At 46.2% G+C, this 21,234-nt stretch overlaps 1 protein-coding gene across 1 annotated transcript; it reads right to left on the bottom strand.

Annotated features, from left to right (window-relative positions):
- Positions 1-14,367: 14,367 nt before the first annotated feature.
- Positions 14,368-20,782, bottom strand: LOC118574647. The gene is given in 7 exon segments (XM_036175583.1): positions 14,368-15,231; positions 15,420-15,812; positions 15,814-16,253; positions 16,917-17,256; positions 17,722-18,121; positions 18,206-18,954; positions 19,347-20,782. Coding segments are annotated over 7 exon segments (4,431 nt in total). The 5' UTR covers positions 20,592-20,782.
- Between the last annotated feature and the right edge of the window lie 452 nt (positions 20,783-21,234).

Here is a 21,234-nt window from a genome sequence, read left to right as displayed (position 1 = left end):
CTCTTCATCAAAACCTTTTCTTGTCAGTCACCATATTTGGCCTCGATTGGATGATTCATATGTAATACCAATTCATGCAAAAAGTATGGTCGTTTAAATTCATCATGTAACATTATTGGAATGTATACCCCACTATGTTGGCATTATAAACACGCAAACAACATTACCCTCCTTTCAAACCCTTCTAAGTGTAGTCAAAAAAACAGACACATGCATGATTGCAACGGGAAGTTATTACTTAGACAATACATAGCAGAATGATACAGGCAGGAAAATGAATTCACTTTATTGTACAGCCCAGCAAAGTGGGAGAAGCATTGTCCCAGGGGAGGGGCGTAGGAAGCAATGTATTCCACTGAGAAAATAAATTGCCTTGGCATGGTTGGAAGAACATGGCAGGGAAAGGAAGGAGATGATGCTGGGAAAGCAGCCAAGGACCAAGTTGTGTTTGAAATTGTGTGTGTGTGTGTGTGTGTGTGTGTGTGTGTGTGTGTGTGTGTGTTCTGTGCATTTACACAGAATTGTTCCCATTGAATTGTGAACTGGATAACCTTAGTGTGGTGACATATTGTGTACTCTAATTAACTTGCCTGAGGATCAGAGGACAGAGCCATCCCCAGTACCAAATATGCCATTGAGAACACAGGAAAGACCTTCCATGGATAGGAGGAGGTGGTGGGGTGCAGGAGAGCCTGGATAGTGGTCACCATTGAACTCAATGATACTGGCTATAACAGCACTGAGAATGCCAACAACATCGGCTGCAGAGATGGTGGGCATCCCCCACTGAAATGGGTATGGAACCTTAAACCATGGGGCTACCAGAAGTACACCCTTCCTTGCATCTGTATATGCATAGTAGCCATAGTTGGTGCTGTTGGAAGGGAAGACATCAGTCACTGTGAAGATGAGGCACAGCAGCCAGGACATGAGGATAGTCAGGATTATTGGAAACATTTTGAGAAGTTGTAATTTGTATGTAGTCCATCCTTTCTTGGATTTGTAAACCGGGAGAAATTTAACATTCCTGGCACACTTTGAAAATAGTGAACTAGGAAAATTGTCAGCAGTGCAGTGCCCCAGTGCTTCCCTGCTCTCTCACCTGTTGCCTGGAAACCAGAGAAGCCAATGAGGGCCGCAGTAGGTGTGATGGTCAGGGGTCCAATATTGTGTGCCCTAATAAACTTGCCTGAGGATCAGAGGACTGAGCCAGTCATAGAGGTCAGGCAGTGGTGGCACATACCTTTAATCCTAGCACTCAGGAGGCAGAGATCCATCTGGATCTCTGTGAGTTTAAGGCCACATTGGAAACAGAGCCAAGCAGTGGTGCATGCACCTTTAATCCCAGTACTAGGAAGGACACATGACTTTAATCCCAGAAAGTAATATGGCAAGGCAGAGAAAGGTATATAAGGCATGAAGAAATAGAAACTCATTTTCTTTAGGCTGAGGATTTTGTAGAGGTAAGAACTAGTGGCTGGTTGTTCTGCTTCTCTGATTTTTCAGCTTTCGCCCTGATATCTGGCTCTGTTTTTTTTTTTTTTTTATTATAAGACCTATAAGAACATCTAAGATTCAAACAACACCTTAGCTTACACACACACACACACACACACACACACACACACACACACACACACACACACCCCTACCTCTCACTATGGCATGCCTGCTTTATAAATGTTGTTTTCTCAGATTCAGATACAACATAATAAGAACCTAGTGTAGTTTTTTTTTTTTAAACTTTTTGGGGGCCTACCACCCAGCTCCCAAATAAATACACTCAGACTTATTCTTACTTTTAAATGCCTGGCCTTAGCTTGGCTCATTTCTAGCCAGATTTTCTAACTTAAATTATCCTGTTTCTCTTTAACTACATTTTGCCTCTGGGCTTTTTAACTCTTTATTCTATATATCCCTCTTTCCTTCTTAATTTGTACCTGGCTGGGTGACTAGCCTCTGGCATCCTCTTTTCTCCCTTTTCTCGCTCCTTGCTCTTCTTCTCTCTTGCCTAGATTTCTCCTATTTATTCTCTCTGCCTGGCAACCCCACCTATTTCTTTATTCTGCTTAGCTACTTGTCATTAAGCTCTTTATTAGACCAACCAGATATTTTAGGCAAGAAAAGTAACACAGCTTCACAGAGTTAAACAAATACAACATAAAAGAATGCAACACATCTTTGACTCATTAAACAAATATTCCATAGCATAAATGAATATAACATATCTTCAACTAATATTACACAACAGCCTAGTGAATTCTTTGTAGCTCACTAAGGTAACAAAGCCAATTATTGCAATTTCTTGATAAAGCATCAGGTGACTAATTTAACTTTCACTTTTCATTTTCATTTCTTTATTCACAAGTTCACTGCATGCTGAATGAAGCCTAGTCTATCCTGTTTTTTAGGTTATCGAATCTGAGAGTGTAGGATAGTCATCACTCCTATGGATGAGATGTATTTAAAACTGTGGTCTTGAATGTCTAAAGAAATGTGTAGAAACATACTATGATCTGACTTATATTGCAATAAAATCATTTCAGGAGTGTGATGACTTGGTATATGGAAGGCAATGAATAAAAAATGATGGTACAGAGATTAGTGAGGGAATAATGACATTACTTTCAGAAATATATCTGAAGACTTGAATTGCTCCTCTAACAATGAAGAGAGAAGAAGAAGAATGTGTAGGCATACTAGATATGTCTATGGAAGCTGGGAATTGAGGAAGAGGGAGGCAGAGAAGACCACAGTGGCACTCTAGTTTCTCACTTACATCATCTATGTATAATGCTTTTACAAATAAGAATGTGTTGATAGGGAAGGGGGTTCTTCTGCAGTGCTGTGGGAAGGAAGGACATGTGGTCTTTTGGAAAGGTAGAGGAGAAAATTTCTAGGACATTAGTGGTCAGGTGGTGGTTTGGTGCTGGGGTTCTGGAAATCCTGGAGGTAGGTGATGGGAAACATGAAATTTACTGAGGAGCGGAGTTGGGAGGGGAAAGAGATAGAGACAAACACATAGAAAATAATAGAGAATAGAGCACTGATCTGAAAGATCTTTTGTTCATTTTTTTCTATGTCTCTGATTGCATAACTTTGATGGACTCAGTCTTAGGTTGCCCTCTCCCATCCTTGAAGGTAGCTGTACCCAATTCTATCACATAAAGCTGCTCATGTGCCAATGATTCCCAAGCATGAGAACTAGGAAGTTACCATCTCATTTGGTAGCTCCAATAGCCTAATGGCAGCTTGGCTTCATTGAGCTTGAAATATGATCATGGTGGGAAAACAAATGAACGGTGAAAAGGTCAAGATGACATCAAGCACACCTATCTTTCTACATTCTGCCTCTCCCTCTCTCTCTCTCTCTCTCTCTCTCTGTGTTTGTATGTGTGTGTGCATGTTCATGTGTATGCAGGTGTACACACATGGGAAAGCCGAACGTTAACTGTGGGTGTTTTTTCTCAGGTGTTGTTGACCTTGTTATTGGGATACTGGGAACGCATCTTTACATCATTAAACAAATGCAACACATATTTACATAATTAAACAAATGCAGCATAAAGAAATGTAACACACCTTTATACAGTTAAAGCAATATTCCACAACATACATTATTTTATTCCAGTGAAGGAAATGCAAGAAGCTTACAAAGAAATATGCAAGTATCCATATAATATCGAAAGCTCTATGAGAGATAACCAGGTTTAAAGAATAGACAATGTTTAAATGGAACTTGAAATACCAATATGATTTTTAAAGTATAGAATAAAGTGGAGAATATGAAAGAGAAATTTTCTGCAAAAGATTTGTAAGGACTAATATATGTATAAAATGGGGAAATTGTTGTGGATGAGTGTTATTGTGATGACAAAGATGATTAAGAAGGTAAATATTTACTTGTCATATTTTGCCATTTCTTATCTCTGTCTTCCTCTCTCTGTCTCTCTCTGTCTCTGTCTCTCTCTCTATTTCTCAGCACTTGTTATATAACCAAGGCCCAGGCTGACCTCAAACTCCTAATCCTTCTGTTCTAATTTCCTAGACACAGGGATGAGCGACATGCCCCACCATATCTAACTTGCCTTTTATGACTCGATTCTCCCAACCATTCTGCTAAGTAGAATGAAGGTGCTTAGAGTTTCTTTTCAAATCTAAGTATTATTATACAAGTGATCATTGTGCTACATTTTATTTAATTTTTATTTTTTGCTCTCATATCTTTAAAGCAAAAGACTATCAAGTTTTGAAGCAGAGACCAAGGAAGAGAGTAGCTGGCAATGCTGATTAATGTGTGGTTGGGAGTTTAATGGTTTGCTCTTTCTGGATTTCCAGCAGAAGTATAGCTGTCGAGCATGATTTGTTAATTTGTACACGTGTACACTGAAGATGAAGTTTATCTTTTTTTTTTCAGAGCTGAGGATCAAACCCAGGGCCTTGCACTTGCTAGGATTAAGCGCTCTGCCATTGAGCTAAATCCCCACCCTCTGAAGATGAGGTTTAAATAAACAGTTTTTCACTATTTCTTGCCAAAATTAAGCTGTCACATCTTTTTGAGTCATATTAGCGTATTCTTCCCAGGTGACTACAGCTTATATATCACCAAACAACAGCACCTTATTTCCTTTATTATTGTTGCTAATGAGCCAGCTAATGATTAAGTCATGAGGGACAAGCCCTTTCCCATCCTTTTTGCTTTCTGATATATATCTGTATTTGGTTTGAGACAAAGTCTCTCTGGAATTGTATGTAACCCAGGCTGGCCTTGGTGCATATCCCAGAATGGCTTCTAATTCATGATCCCTTTGCCTCTGCTTCTTGACTGCTAGGATAACTGACCTGTGCTGCCATGCTCAGTCTCCTTCCTCTTATCTGTGTCTGTCTGTCTGTCTCCCTAGCTATCTATTTATCTTCCCTGTCCAGTACCAATATCTCCTTTCCTTGCTAACCCTTTCACAGCTCCAGAGGGAAGAGAATGAGATGACGAACTTGAGTTTTTCTGGATTACTATCACTTTACTCCAGTCTCCAAGGTGTTCTGAGCTTTGTATCTGCTACATGATCTTCACCAATGTAACAAACTCTTGATTGTTGAGACCACTGTTGGTGACCATACCTTACTTAAATGCTTTTCTCTATCAGGAATATTCCTCCCACCATGTATGACAACAATGACCATGTTGTTCTAAAACATAGATATCATTTTTGTTTTTGGCATGTGTTTCACTTCTTGCTCATCTTTTAGTCACCATTAATAAACTATGATAGAAATGAATTAACATTTCCAATCATTTTCCCTTAAGTTTTGACATCATTGATAAAGTTTTCATTTTTACTCATTAACCCATAACCCAATTTTTAAGGATCTAAAGGAATATGACAGTCCTACCTTTGGGGTACATTCCTAGGCTTCCAATGCAAAGCAAGGACCTTCTTACTTCTGTTTCACCATAGGACTGCCATCTAAAACTACCTAGGGCTACAAAACAGATTTTTCATTTTTTTCTGCCCCACTTGTTTCTTTTTCACTATAGACCTGAATGAGTCATCAGTAATAACCATCCAACAGAATTAATACTATTTCTAAGAAATCAGCCCATTAGTTTTTAAATCCAAGCTACTCAATTTCTCAGGAAATAAAACAACAGCAATTTGGGGCCAAAATATGCAAATGACCTCTAGCTACATTTTTCATGGAGTCTATTTCCCACTGAAAACCTATTGTCTGCATTACTTGCAACACTTCTGTTGTGGAATAATCCTTTTTTACACTGTGAAGATTTGACAGTCAGATTGGTTTAATAAAGGGTTAAATGTCCAATAGCTAGTAAGGTAGAGGTTAGGCAGGTCTTGTAGACAAAAAGAGAATATGGGGAAGAAAGAGTCCAGAGTCACCAACCACATACAGAGGAAGCAGGAGTTGAACATGCTGTGCTGACAAGGTACCACCATGTGGTAGAGTATAGATAAGAAATATGGGTTAATTTGATTTATAAGAGCTAGTTAGGAACAAGCCTAAGCTATCTGCTGATCATTTATAATTAATAAGTCTCTGTGTGGTTATTTGGGAGTGGGCTGGTGGGACAGAAAACTCCACCTACAAATTATGGGATCCTCTTTCCCTCTCACCCTGTTGGCCACCAGGTCGAAAGGGGAAACAAGTAGAAATGACAGAAAATTTGTACACAGACCATGAGCAGTAATGGAGACAGCCTCTGGGAGACAGATTTCAGTGAATCAGCTCAATTTTCTTCCAGGCTATAAGGAATATATAGGCATACTCCTTTTGCAAGGCTTGGTATATGACAGTAAGGTCCTATAGCAGAGCGCCTATAGCAAATCTTCTTAGCAAGGATCTGTGCCAAGGGTCAAGATAAAGACAAATTAGGCATCTGGTTTAGAGAAAGCTTTTAGATAAGGTCAGTCTTCCAAGCCCAAGGACTTTCTCCAGATAAGGGCAGGTAGAGAGCAGGAAGCTTTGCTGGAGGCAGGCAACTCCACGCTGTTGAGCTATTGAGATAAGCTGCTAGGAGGCAGGGAACTCCATGCTGTTGAGCTATTGAGATAAGCTGCCAGGGCATGGGGAGGCTGAGACCTCTGACCAGCCAGCAATGTCTTCCAACATCTCCCATTTTATTTTTTAATGGAGAGGTATCATTGCAATCCCTGAGGAACCTCTCGCCTGTTTCAGAAGGTTCCAGAGCCTGGTAGTGAACCATTACCTGACTGCTGGTAATTTAGCAGTGGTGGTGATCTGTCACTGGAGGAACTAAATAAAATGGGAGCAAACATCAAAATAAAACATAGGATAATCAGCATACCAATAAAGGGTAGGAGCCAAGAAAATAAGGGCTTATGGAACCAGCTATTTTGTTCTATAGGCTGGAATTTTGAGATTAGGTCTTTGTGTAGTTTTTTTTTTTTTTTTTTTGAGAGTGTTGACATTAGTTTAACAACATCTGATTTGTTTACATAAAAGCAACATTCTTTTCCAAATACCAAGCAAGTCCTCCCATGTTTAGCACTTATGAGGTCTTTTGTTTTGGAGCACAGTCCTGGCAAGAGAGCTCATCTGTTTCTGAAGTGACTCAAGGCTCTCAGTTGTAGATGTCATTGTCTTATCAAGTCTGTATCCGGTCTCCAGACAGATGATGTGTTTGGGCAATGGCAGTTGTTATAGTCCTGGAAGATCCAAAGGAGATGACAAGATGGCAAGTCTTATTCCTATCGGTAAATGAAGAAATATCTTTTGTCTTTGATTAACAGCAGTGATGCTTCTTTCCCCTCACATAGATAAACTGTAGCCAGGGTATCTTATATAGAGGAGATCTTAGCCGTACCTCCTCTTTAAGAATATTTCTGGGCTGGAGAGATGGCTCAGAGGTTAAGAGCACTGACTGTTCTTCCAGAGGTCCTGAGTTCAATTCCCAGCACCCACATGGTGGCTCACAACCATCTGTAATGAGATCTGGCGCCCTCTTCTGTATACTAAATAAATAAATCTTAAAAGAATATTTCTATGGATTAGCATGGCCTGGGAGGTCTACAATAGCATGGTGTGGCTGCCAAGCTCACTCAAGCTCTCCCCACAAAGGAGCACAGGTACAACACTAGAGCTGACTTTCCATCCTTGTCTTTCAACAGCAAGAAAGACATACTGTTTTTGTTCCTTGACAAACTTGAAAAACGTACTGTTATTTTGTTACTAACAAACTCTGTATGTATTACTTTCAAAATCAAAACCAAATGTTCCTGAGTTGGCTTACTAGTGAAAAATAGAAATAAGTAAAACCATTGCTCTCTGAGAGCATCATTTGATGACCATTAAATATTCGTTGATGTTCACTCTGGTTATGCCACCTTGTATGACTAGTGGAAAGTATACAGAAAGAGTAAATGGCCTTATTCAGGCCTGACTCCTGAAAACCTGCATTGAAGTCCTTCATGCCCTTTCTTTTCTGGCAGGCTGGACTGCTGGGCATTCCTGAAGAATGTCTAGGCTGTGTAGCTACAAGTGGAACGCTATCTGGTCCTACAATCACTACTTTGAGAACAGTTGCATAAGTGACTAGCCTATATTAAAGTATTATGTGAGAAGTAAGCCATTCCTGTCTTAAGCTGCATAATTGAGGGGCATGTACGTATCTGTTAAAGCAGCTAGTGTTAGCTTGTCTAATAGATAGGGTGTGAGGGATCAGGTGATGAGTTGGAAGTGATGATTGGAAATAATTTTCCTCTACGAGAAAGACAGCCTATGCATAAGAGAAATCTATGGCTAGTGAGTACAATGTATATCACCCCCATGCTAACCTGTATATTTGAATACAACCAGAGAACATCACAGTTTCAAGTCCCTGTGTCCATCCATGAGAGGCCCCCATCCACTGGAGTTGAGAAAGGGCCTAGGTACATGTATTTTCATCACTATACTGTCATGATTACGATTCAGGCAGACGAGGAAAGCTATTTGGGAAAGTGGAAACAACACTGAAACACATAATGCTACGTATATGTTTATCAAATGAATAATTAAATGAACAAGGTGTAGGAGAAGAGAAAACGAAAGTGAGAGTACATGTCTGGAGACATAAAAAGAAAAACGACAGCATGGGAAAGCCTGACCGTGGGCACATTTGAAGGTGGGGACATTTTGCACAGGTGGCTGTGGCTGATGATGTAGGACAGGGCATATGGAGTGTACTCCTGAGCTTGCCAGTCCTAATTTCCCAGGGGAAGCCCTCTGTTTTTGAGGAGCCTGCCTTTCATCACACATTTTATATACATCCTGCTGTCACTGTCCTCTTACAAGCTGCTCCTCTGCCAGAGGCATTTTTATGGCTAATAGCATTGAGGTTTTCTTTTTCTTTCTTTCTTTCTTTTTTTTTTTTATGAGTCTAGGGGCAACAGAAAACAGGAAACATGTAGATTGATTTAAAATAGCTTGCCACAATTAAGCCCCGTCTCATCTGTTGTACATAATTTGAGTCAAAGAACTGAGACTTCTCCGGTCCTGTAGCCTCTTTATTTTCTTTTTCTGATGTCCAGATAATAAAGTCGTCCCTCTTTTACTTTGTTAAAACATCATTTTGTAAATAAAGAGACCAATGGAACGACCCCAGGGCTCAAGTGCTATGTGAATGTGCAATGAGGGTCAGGTGGGAAGCAAGGAAGGCGTTAGAATGATGAGAGCTAAGGGCTCAGGCTGTCCTCATCCTGAGGAGTGTGAACAATGGCCATGAAAGAGACAAGAAGGAGAACAAGAAGAGGCAATCACAGATGGGGTATGTGAGCTCTAGTGACAACTCCAGCAGGTCACTGCACTGCTGCTGTGGGCTTGTAGGTGGTGTACTGTGTGTGCCTTCCAAAGCAGGCTGTCTTAAAGGTCTCATGTGTTCTCTTCCAGTGTCCATTTCAAAATAAATGGCTGAGGCTGGAGGATTTGAGGCCAGTTTGGGCTACATACTTTCAGATAAGCTTGAGCTGAAAACAAGACTCATCCTGGAAATTTTATCATTATAACAGATCAAGAGGTGACATTCATAAAACGACCATTGTGTGCCTTATACTGTGTAAAGTACATACACTGCCACATTGATTTTTAACAACTACAACTACTTTACAAGGCTAAGACCTTGACCTTATCAGATTAGTCATGGAATCTGAGTTGTAGAGAAATAAGAAACATGTTCAGTAGCCTCAAACCTAGCTAATAGCAGGGCTGGCTTTGACTCACAAGCATGGAGATAGTTACTTCATTATAAACTTTAACAATTTTTATCCATGTAATTTGCTTAAAGATTGTAACAAATCTTAGCTGGGCGGTGGTGGTGCACGCCCTTAATCCCAGAACTCAGGAGGTAGTGCCCTGAGGATCTGTGTGAATTTGAGGCCAGCCTGGTTTACAGAGTGAGATCCCGGAAAGGCATCAAAATTACACCAAGAAACCCTGTCTCGAAAAACCAGTAAAAAAAAAAAAAAAAAAAAAAAAAAAAAAAAAGAAAGATTGTAACAAATCTTTATGCACCATGATATCCTTAAATCTTCCTGGTAGACTCATGCAGTAGGTGTTATGGTACCTGTATTGAGATGAAGGAAAAAAAAGGTAGAGAGATTAGGTAACTCTCCCCAAATTCTACAATTCTTAAGTAAGATGATCTTTGGCATATTGACATAAAGGTTTCTGGCTGAACCTTTAACAGCTGTTCTCTGCTGTTTGTCATCTAAGTCAGGCTGTCCTAGGGAACTCCTAGCTGCTGCTGTATACTTCTTTTTATTTTTATTTTTTTCACGGCGACCAATTTATTAACACAGTATGAGACAGCTGGGAAGCAGGACTTGGTCAGACCCCTTGCTCCAACGGACCGAAGTCATATTCTAATTCTTTTTTTTTCTCTCTTTTTTTATGTACTCACTCATAGGAAGATACTAGATGTAAAACAAAGATGACTAGACTGCCACACAACTCCAGGGAGGCTACCTAGAAAACAGGACCCTAGGAAAGACCCAAGGATCACCCAATGACAGAGAAATGGATGAGATCTACATGAACAACCTGGACGACAGTGGGAGTAATGAAGGACAAGGTTTGAGGGAAAGAAAGCTTAGGGGAACAGGAGATCCCAGCTGGATCAAGAACAGAAAGGGAGAATGAGGAATAACAGACCATGATAAATGATGACCACATGAGACCAGGAATAGGCAGAGTGCTCGAGAGGTCCCCAGAAATCCACAATGATACATCCTCTGTAGACTGCTGGCAAAGGTAGAGAGAAGGCCTGATCTGACCTAGTCCGGTGATCAGATGACTAAACACCCTAACAGTTGTCTTGGAACTCTCATCCAATAACTGATGGAAGTGGATGCAGAGATCCTCAGCCAGGCCCCAGGTGGAGCTCCAATTGTCCAACTGTCCAGAAAGAGGAGGGTCTGCAAGAGCGTGAATTGTTGAATCCAAGATTGCAAAAAGCACAGGGACAAATAGCCAAACGAATGGAAGCACATGAATTATGAACCAAAGGCTGTGGAGCCCCTAGCTGGATCAGGCCCTCTGGATAAGTGAGACAACTGAATAGCTTGATCTGTTTAGGAGGCACCCAGTCTGCGGGACCAGGATCTGTCCTTAGTGCATGAGCTGGCTGTTTGGAACCTTGGGCTTACACAGGGACACTTTGCTCAGTTTGGAAGGAGGTAACAGGACCTGCCTGTACTGAATCCACCAGGTTTAAATGAATCCCCAGGGTGTCTTGGTCCTGGAGGAGATGGGAATGGAGGGGAAGGGCTGGGAGGAGGGTGGGGTTGGGGGCGGGAGGGGGGAGGACAGGGGAACCCATGGCTGATGTATAAAATTTAAAACACATAATAATAAAGAAAAAAATTAATGGTGTACACTTCTTATTGTCCCAGCCTGCCAATCTGTTCAATGCTCCCACCGAGGAAGGGCGTCCTTCATTATTTCAAATTCCAGTCTCTAAATTGTGATACTGCTGGAGTTGGGAGATTAATGTTGGCAGAACGCTGGCAGGAGAAATCGTGAAATGGTGGATGCTTCATAGATTTCAAATAAATTGCTCTCTCTCTCTCTCTCTCTCTCTCTCTCTCTCTCTGTGTGCGTGCGTGTGTGTGTGTGTGTGTGTGTGTGTGTGTGTGTGTGTGTGTGTGTTATTTCCTTCTCATAACACTCTTGGGGAATTGAATAAAGGAAAGCAATCAGATGCTTGCCCCAACCCCAATGCTGTCCCAGAATCGATAAAAAGCCCTGTGTGAACTGGGGCCTGGCATTTGCTTGAAATGTAACTCAGCCGTGTGGAGAAATATATATGCAGCTGGCATCAAATTAAAAAAAAATGTTTAATCTGTCTTTTGAATGGATTAACAGTTGGCTTCAAGAAGGCACTTCTGACTTTTGGCTATGTAGATTGGGAAAAGAAGCTAAGCTGCATAATGAGGGTGAAAACGGAGGGAGAATTAATTGTGTACGTACAATTAGAACAAAATAGCCACAAAATTATTTCCAGCAAGAGGCAGACTTTCTTATGTCAAGCTGGGATTAAAAAAAAAATAACCACTTACACTGAATTTTTCTCTAATGCTGCTAATAAACATTTACATTCCAAAGTAGTGTGGCATAAAATTGACCTTCCCAATGCAGTGGCTGCTAGCCCCAGGTAGCTCTGGAGCCCTTGAAATGTAAGCAGCCCAAATTAAGTTGTGCTGAAGGGCCAAAAGATATTCCAGATCTCAAAGATTTAGTGAGAAGCAAGAAAGCCAAATATCTCCTTGATGACTTTTATGCAGATTAGATGTTGACAACATAACTTTGGGATATATTGACCTTTGTAATATGTATTACTAAACTTCACATGTTTGCTTTTACAGTTTTCAGTGCGACTACAATTTCAAATTCCTTAGAAAAAGTTTCTGAGATGGGCTGTGTGATCCATTGCCTGTCATTAACTTTTGTAAATATACATATACATATATATACATATACATATACATATACATATACATACATACATACATACATACATATATATACATATATATTGAAAGACCCCCGGAGAGGTCTCCCCTCAGGAGAGACCCCCGGCTCAAGGAGCACGCAGCGACCACGGATCAGATGCAACAGCACGAGGTTTATTTAAACACAGGTACCTGGGGCAACCAAGCCTCTCGGAAAACTTGCGCGCCTCTGGGTTGGTAAGATGGGTTTTTATAGCAAGAAGCGCGGGAAAGCATTAGTCAAAGGGTTCTGATTGGATAATTTAAACAAGGCACGAATGGTTACAAAGCTCTGATTGGACAATTCAAGTGAGGCGCGAATAGTCAAAGGGTTCTAATTGGACAAAGCTCTGTCAAAGTGAGGCGCGAATAGTCAAAGGGTTCTAATTGGACAAAGCTCTGTCAAAGTGAGGCGCGAATAGTCAAAGGGTTCTGATTGGACAAAGCTCTGATTGGACAATTCAAAGTGAGGCGCGAATAGTCAAAGGGTTCTAATTGGACAAAGCTCTGTCAAAGTGAGGCGCGAATAGTCAAAGGGTTCTAATTGGACAAAGCTCTGATTGGACAATTCAAAGTGAGGCGCGAATAGTCAAAGGGTTCTAATTGGACAAAGCTCTGTCAAAGTGAGGCGCAAATATATGAGCATAAATCAAATGGGGCGTGAACTCAGGCTCAGGGCGGTTTGTAGGTTTTTCCCTTGGTAACCAGATATGTGTGTTGGCTCAACCCCTATCTAGAATTCCAGCTGCTCTGGCCCTCCCGCACTGACGCCAGGCAGTCTGCCCCTGACATCCTGCTTATCTATCGGCTATCTGGGCTGCGGTGGGGCCATTCTATTTCCTGGAACTGTCTTTTGTTCCCTTATAAGCCTTGCAAACATAGCATTACTATAGGGGTGCCGGGGGGTCTTTCATTCCCCCATTTTCTTTTTAACTAAATGGAATCTTTCATTTACTGAGGTGCATAAAGGTGAGGGGCCAGGGGTGGTGTCTCAGTCTCTGACTGATGGAGTCGTTGATATTGTTGAGTTAGTACCAGAGTCTGAACCACCGAAATTCTCTCCTTAATAAATTGAATGAGCCTGTTTAAAATGCAAGGGCCAAACATCAAAATAAGCACAAGAATCAGCAGAGGGCCCATGATGGTCGATATGAGGGTGGTGAGCCATGGGGACCTGCGGAACCATCCCTCGAACCATCCTTGTTGTTCCTCAAAATATCTCTGTCTCTGCTTCAACCGCTCTCTGAGTTTCGCCATGCTATCTCTGACCAAACCTGTATGATCAGCATAGAAACAGCATTCTTCCTTTAGAGCGGCACATAGTCCCCCCTCCTGTAGAAACAGGATGTCCAGTCCCCTACGATTCTGGAGTACTACCTCAGAGAGAGAGGTTAAGGACTTTTCTAAGGCACTTATAGATTCCTCCAGAGCCTGTATATCCTGGTTCATGGCGGCTTGGAGCTGTTGGATGTGTTGAGTTTCAACTAGGGCAGTTGCTCCTGTTCCTATCCCAGCCGCAACTCCCCCCATAGTGAGACCTCCTAACATAAGGGCTAAGGTCAGGGACACAGGTTCCCTCTTGGTTCGGGCGGGTCCCATCTCAAATTGAGCATAAATGTCTTCAGGCTCATGATAGGTTATCCTGGGAAACAGTTCTATTAATACACAAAAGCTGGACTCATTGCCTTGCAGTAATGACCAGGATGCACAGTGAGTGAGTCCCGTGTCGCATGCCCAGTAAGTTCCATTAGGACTAATGGAATATCCGGTTCCCGAGGTCACAATAGTATTACAGAGGCCACGATGGGATGGGGGAGGATTCCCCAGGCATAATCCCTGTCCAGATACTTCTGACAGAGTCAGCTTATGTTGGGTCTCTCTCAGGCATCGCGAGGGGGGGGGTGTCCAGCTGGGAGTGCGGGCCTTGTACTGCTACCCCTTCATAATAGGGAGGGAGGGAGAGTAAACATAGCCAACATTCCTGAGTTCGGTTAGGCTGGGTGGCATTTAGGGTGGAATAGGCTCCTTGCAGTAGACCAAGGAGTCGATCCCCTGTTCCTAGGCGGGTCCTGGCGGGGGCTGCAGTTGTTGGGGCTGCAGTTATGTTGGGAACATTCATATTGAGTGACGTAGTGGGAGTGGGGAGTTGCTTACCCTGTCCTGTCTGGGACGGGGGTTTCTGATCTGAGAGGACCGAGTTGGGACCAACTGACAGGGGGGTGGTTTCTGCCTTGAGCTGAATTTTGAAGGTCAGGCCTTTGTTAAACCCTGTCATATAAAACCTGAGTCCCCAAGTATGCCCGGACTGCCATCCTCTGTCCTCCTTGCCCTTTTCAGTGAAAGAGATAACAATGGGTAAGGGGACAGTTCCCTCAGTGCTGACTGTACATTTGTTGGGGCTGGAATAATTTTTAGACACCGTTATCAGGTCCCAACTAGAGCTGGGCTTCCAATAGGCCCCGCCGGTGGTCTCACATCCCCATTGTTTGCAGAAGAATTCCTCATATCCCCCACATCTACGGGCCTCATTCCGGTTGCGGCCATCACGGGGACAGACATAAAAGTCATAAGTGGACAAGGAACAACGGGTGTCTGCATTGATACATCCAGGTCCCCTCTGTGGGAGATGGCCTCGTCCTCCCCCAGGTCTGATTGACCGGGCCGTGCGAACCGGGAAGTCAGAGTGACTCAAATGAGCAATGTCCCAAGCGTCCAGGCCCGCTACCAGCTGGCAAATATCGGGAGTTAGGGGGGGCCACCAGGTGTGGGGGGCATGGTTAGCTGTGGTTGACCATATGGTCTCCCCGGTTTGGGATATAACTTGCCAAATGAGCCTTTTAACCTGGTGAGGGGACCCTGACCCCAGGGTTGGGAGAGGGGTAAGAGTAAGGAGGAGAATCAGGCACGAGAGAGTCTTATCTTCAGTGGATTTTGAGTGCGCTGTACCTTCCATGTGGACTCCTTGGCGCTGGTCGGGTCAATCTCCTTAGCAGCCTTCACGTGGGAGGCGTGGACCCAGGCAGCAATCCCGTCGACCTTGAGAGCGGTTGGTGTGGTCAGCAGGACGGTGTATGGTCCCTTCCACCGTGGTTCCAAATTCTTGGTCTGGTGTCGCCGAACCCAGACGGAGTCCCCGATCTGGAAGGGATGAGGGACTATTGGGTGGTCCAGTTGCTCTCGGTAGGCTGCTGCCAGAGGTTTCCAAACTTCCTTCTGTACCAGCTGGAGGGCCTGGAGGTGTGCCTCTAAGGTAGGGCTGGTAGCGAAGGACGAAATGTCAGGATGAAGGAAATTCACAATAGGTGGGGGGGGCCCCATATATAATTTCAAAGGGAGTCAAACCATAGGGTCCGGGGGTATTCCGGGCCCGGTAAAGGGCTAAAGGGAGTAGGAGCACCCAGTCTCTAGAGCCAGTTGCAAGCGTTAATTTGGTCAAAGTCTCCTTAATGGTTCTATTAGCTCGTTCTACCTGTCCTGAGCTCTGGGGCCGGTATGCACAATGAAGCTTCCAATCAATCCCCAGCAATCTGGCCACCCTCTGACTTACCTGGGAGACGAAGGCAGGCCCATTATCGGACCCCATTACCTGGGGCATCCCATATCTGGGAAAAATGTCCTCCAACAGCTTTTTGGCCACGACGTTGGCTGTTTCCTTCTTGGTGGGGAATGCTTCCATCCATCCAGAAAAGGTGTCCACAAAAACCAGGAGGTAACGGTAGCCATAGAGTCCGGGCTTTACCTCTGTGAAATCTATTTCCCAATGAGTCCCAGGGCGATGGCCCCTTAGGCGGGTTCCCTTGCCTAAGTGGGCCTTTCCGGGGTTCACTTGGGTGCATGCTGGACAGCTAGAGGTCACTTGCTGGAGTATTTGGTCCTGGTTCAGTAGTATAGCCCCAGAAGTCTCGTCGGCCAGTAGGGCCTTCATTTTGCCCTTGCCTAGATGGGTCAGTGCATGAAGGAACTTGAGCATGTATTGGGTATGGGAAGTAGGCATGACTAGTTTGTCTTCTTTTGTATAAGCCTGCTTCTCAGAGTCCCATTCCGCCCCCATTTTCTTTGCTAGCTCATGGTCCTCAGGGCTGTAGGGCATAGGGCCTCTGCCAGGCGGCGGGTGACCCTGCAGGAGCATCAGCTGCCCTTCCTTGGGTGGTTGGGAGGCTGCGGCTCGGGCGGTTAGGTCAGCCAGCCTGTTTCCCCGAGCCACTGCTGTGTTCCCCTTTTGATGCCCTGGACAGTGCATTATACTGAGCTGCCGTGGGAGGAATAGTGCTTGTAGGAGATCCAGAATCTCCTTTTTATTCTTGATTCCTTTACCTTCTGAAGTCAGGAGGCCCCTTCGTCTGTAGATTTCTCCATGCATATGAGCAGTGGCGAAGGCATATCTGCTGTCAGTATAGACTGTGAGTCTCTTACCTTCTGCCATCCGGAGGGCCTGGGCGAGTGCGATCAGCTCCGCTCTCTGGGCCGATGTTCCAGCCGGCAACGGCGAGGCCCAGACCACCTCTGACTCAGTGGTGACAGCTGCTCCTGCTCTTCTCGTCCCTTCCTCGAGGAAGCTGCTCCCGTCCGTGAACCAGACATAGTCTGAGTCCTTTAATGGTTGATCGGTCAGGTCTGGACGGGTACCGTGCGCTTCCGCCAGGATCTGGAGGCAATCATGCTCCCCCGAGGAGGCAGGCAGGGGTAGTAGGGTGGCCGGATTGAGGGAGACTGTGGGGCCGAAAGTCACTCGGTCGGTATCTAGCAGCAAGGCCTGATAATAAGTCATTCTGGAGTTGGAGAGCCATCTGTCTGGGGGCTGCCGGACTAGGGCTTCCACCGCATGGGAGGATAGCACAGTCATTGGCTGACCCAGAGTCAGTTTACCCGCATCCTTGAGCAGGACTGCAATAGCGGCCACCATGCGTAAGCAAGGGGGCCATCCATTGGCTACCGGGTCCAATTTCTTGGATAGATAGGCCACCGGCCTCCTCCAGGGCCCCAGTTTTTGCACTAATACCCCTTTGGCAAAACCTGAGTTCTCATCCACGAATAGTTCGAAGGGCTTAGTTAGATCTGGTAGGCCCAGGGCTGGTGACTCGAGCAATGCTCTCTTAATTTGTTGGAAGGCCTGTTGATGTTCTTCCTCCCATCGGAACATAATTCCCGGCTTAGTGAGAGGATACAGGGGGGCAGCCAGTTCAGCAAACCCAGGAATCCAGAGGCGGCAGTAGCCGGCCGTGCCCAAAAATTCTCGGACTTGCCGAGGGCCCTTGGGAGGGGGGATTGAGACAATTGCCTCTTTTCTGGCCTCGGTCAGCCATCTTCGCCCTCCCTCCAGGGTGTAGCCCAAATAGATAACTTTGTTTTGGCATATCTGGGCCTTTTTGACTGAGGCCCTGTAGCCCTTCTCCCCAAGCCTGGTCAGCAGAGCCTGAGTTCCTTCCAAGCATTCGGTCCGGCTCCTGGCGGCCAAGAGGAGGTCATCTACGTACTGGAGCAGAGTCAAGGTTGGGTGCTCTACCCGGAATCCGGCTAGATCTGCATGGAGGGCCTCATCAAAGAGTGTTGGGCTATTCTTGAACCCTTGAGGGAGCCGGGTCCAGGTCAGCTGTCCTGAAAGCCCGATTTCTGGGTCCCTCCATTCAAAAGCAAACAGTAGCTGGCTCTGAGGATGCAGTCTCAAGCAAAAGAAAGCATCTTTTAGATCCAGCACCGTATACCAAGTATGGGTCGGTGGGAGGGTGCTGAGGAGGTTGTAGGGGTTAGGTACTGTGGGGTGTATGTCTTCTACCCGCTTATTGACCTCCCTTAAGTCCTGGACCGGTCTGAATTCCCCCATGCCTGGTTTCTTGACGGGTAAGAGGGGAGTATTCCAGGGAGATCGGCAGGGTTTGAGCACTCCCTGGTCTATTAGCCGCCGGATGTGGGGTTTAATCCCCTCCTGCGCTTCCCGAGACATGGGGTACTGTCTGATTGAGATTGGGGCTGCGGAGGCCTTCAATGAAATGACGAGGGGCGGCTGGTCGTGCGCAAGCCCCAAGCCTCCTGTTTCTGCCCATACCTGTGGAAACCTGTCTAGCCAGTCCTGCATCTCACCCGGTGGTTCTTCAGGGGGCTCAGGCTCGAAAAGGCGGTATTCTTCTTCCAGATTTAGGGCGAGGACTTGTAAAGGGGTTCCCCCAGGCCCCGTGACCGTGGGTCCTCTTTCATCAAAGTAAATCTGTGCTTTTAATTTGGTCAGTAAGTCCCGGCCCAGCAACGGGTGAGGGCAGTCGGGTATATGTAGGAAAGAATGGGTTACTTGCCCCGACGCCAACTGGACTTTTCTTTCAGTCGTCCACTGGTATCTCCTACTACCGGTGGCCCCCTGGACCAAGGCGGAACGGTCACTGAGGGTGCCCCCAGTATGGGTCAGGACCGAATGTTGGGCCCCCGTATCAACTAGGAAGGTTATGGGTTGCCCCCCGATCTTGAGGGTTATCCGAGGCTCAGGGGGGGCTCCTGGCCTGGACCCCCCTAGTCTTCCAGATTAAGGAGGTCCACAGCCTTGGGTCTGGGTCGTCGGGGTCCCTGTGGTCTCTGTGGGCATTCCCGAGCCCAATGTCCTTTTCCCTTGCAGTATGCACACTGGTCCTTTTCCAAGGGGGGTCGCCTTCGTTCTCCCATCCTAACTCCCTCTCTGTCCTGACCCTGCAACACTACGGCGGCCAGTGTCTTGATCTCCTTGTGTCGTCTCTTGTCCCTCTCATCCTGCTTCTGCCACATCCTCTCCTCCCTTTCCTCCGGGGTTTCCCTCTTGTTAAATACTTTCTCTGCCTCCTTCAGCAGATCCGAAAGATTCAGTGTCGACAGTCCTTCTAACCTCTGTAACTTAGTCCTGATATCTGGGCTCGACTGGTAGATAAATGACAGGATAACTCCTGGCGCCTGCCCTGGGTCCTCTGGATCATAGGGGGTGTACATTCTATAAGCCTCTTTTAGCCTTTCTAAGAATGCGGCAGGCGTCTCCTCCCTTCCCTGGATAGTGCTTCTTACCTGGGCCAAATTAGTGGGCCGCCTAGCAGCGGCACGGAGACCCGCTAAAAGCAACTGGCGATAGAGACGTAGGTGTCCCCTACCTTCATCGGTGGTATAATCCCAATTCGGGCGCGTGAGGGGAAAGGCTATGTCAATGAGATTGGGGAGCTGGGTAGGTCTCCCATCTTCGCCGGGGACCAGCTTCCGTGCTTCCAGGAACACCCGCTGCTTCTCCTCCACAGTCAGGAGGGTCTGCAAAAGCTGTTGGCAGTCATCCCAGGTTGGCCGATGGGTCACTAGGATAGACTCAATCAAGTTGGTTAATGCCACGGGATCTTTGGAAAACGGGGGGTTAAATTGTTTCCAGTTATAGAGATCAGAGGCCGAGAATGGCCAGTACTGGAGATGGCGGCCGGGCCCTTCTCTGAGGGGAAAGGCCTTGGATTCCAGGGGGGTGTCATCCCGGCGGGCCCGAAGGCAACCGGCGATGGGTGAGGGAGCCGGGGTCCCCCCTGTGTCCCCGCCAGTTGCCACCTTCTCAGGGGCTGCTGCCCCTCCGATGGCCGTCATCCCTGTTTCCGGTCCCGCGGCTGGCGCGGCCAGTGCCGCGCGATAAGGCGGCGGCTCAGCTGTTAGGAGGTCAATGAGGGGAGAGTCTAGGTCGGAGGGGAGGACGGAAGGCTTGAGAGCCTCTTTGCGGGGAAGTATAGGGTATAAAGAGGAGGAAGAAATCGCAGGAGGTGCGGAGGGCGGGGGAGAAGCCAAAGGGGTTGTAGAGGGACCTAGGAGGAAGGGCTTGACCCATGGAAATGGGTTTTCTACCAGGGATCTCCAGATGGCTATGTAGGGGACCTGGTCCGGGTGCCCGTGGGGTTTGGGGGCAAAAATCTTCCCTTCAATCTGTGAAATCAAAGAGAGGTTAAAGGAGCCCTCTCGGGGCCAGCCTACACCCATCATAACCCATTCGGCCTCGCAGAGAGTGGTCCATTTATTCTTTTTGATGATGACTCCTTCATTGTTGCCACGGCCTTTTACGTCCGACCAGCGGTCGAGAGTGAGGCTCAGGGGCGTAGCGACGGTTTGTCCCATTCTGGTGTCTAGATAAAGAAGAATTAGGCAGCAAACAAGAAACAGACAAACAACAGACGTTACAACAAATCGCGCTGCGCGGCTTCAGCGCAAAACCGAAAGCAAGAACTCAGTCGGGGATTGGGAGGGTTTGCGCCCCCCGTCCCCTGCCAACACCACGTATCCCTCGGATACCTGGGAGGCCCCGAAAAACCGTGCCCCAAAGGGGACTTCAGACTCCCATGGAACGTCTTCCAGGGTTGGTGAGCGAAGTCCGGGCTCGTCAGCCCCTTCAGCCTCACCCCGATACAGAACACTAGGGGAGATACCCTAGTGCGGGACTCAGGCGGCCCGGCCTCACGGCAAGTCTGCCTGCCTCCTCTCCCGGCACTACAATCAGGCGGCCCGGCCTCACGGCAGACCTTGCCCGCCTCCTTTCCTGGTCCCTCCGGACGCTGCGCAGGAACAGAACTCAAACACAGAAACAGACAGCACAGAGACAAAACGGACACAGGACGGCTCGAGCTTAAACATAAATACCGAGGCCGGCCGGCTTACCTCCTGATGGTGGGTTGGTGGTCAGTGAGTAGAGGGTCTCTGTCTCCTGGCTGGCTCGCCAAATGAAAGACCCCCGGAGAGGTCTCCCCTCAGGAGAGACCCCCGG

This window comes from Onychomys torridus, chromosome X, assembly GCF_903995425.1.
Source record: "Onychomys torridus chromosome X, mOncTor1.1, whole genome shotgun sequence".
Lineage (NCBI taxonomy): Eukaryota > Metazoa > Chordata > Mammalia > Rodentia > Cricetidae > Onychomys > Onychomys torridus.
The sequence above is the reverse complement of the archived record's forward strand: the minus strand, read 5'-3'. Positions and strand labels throughout refer to the sequence as shown.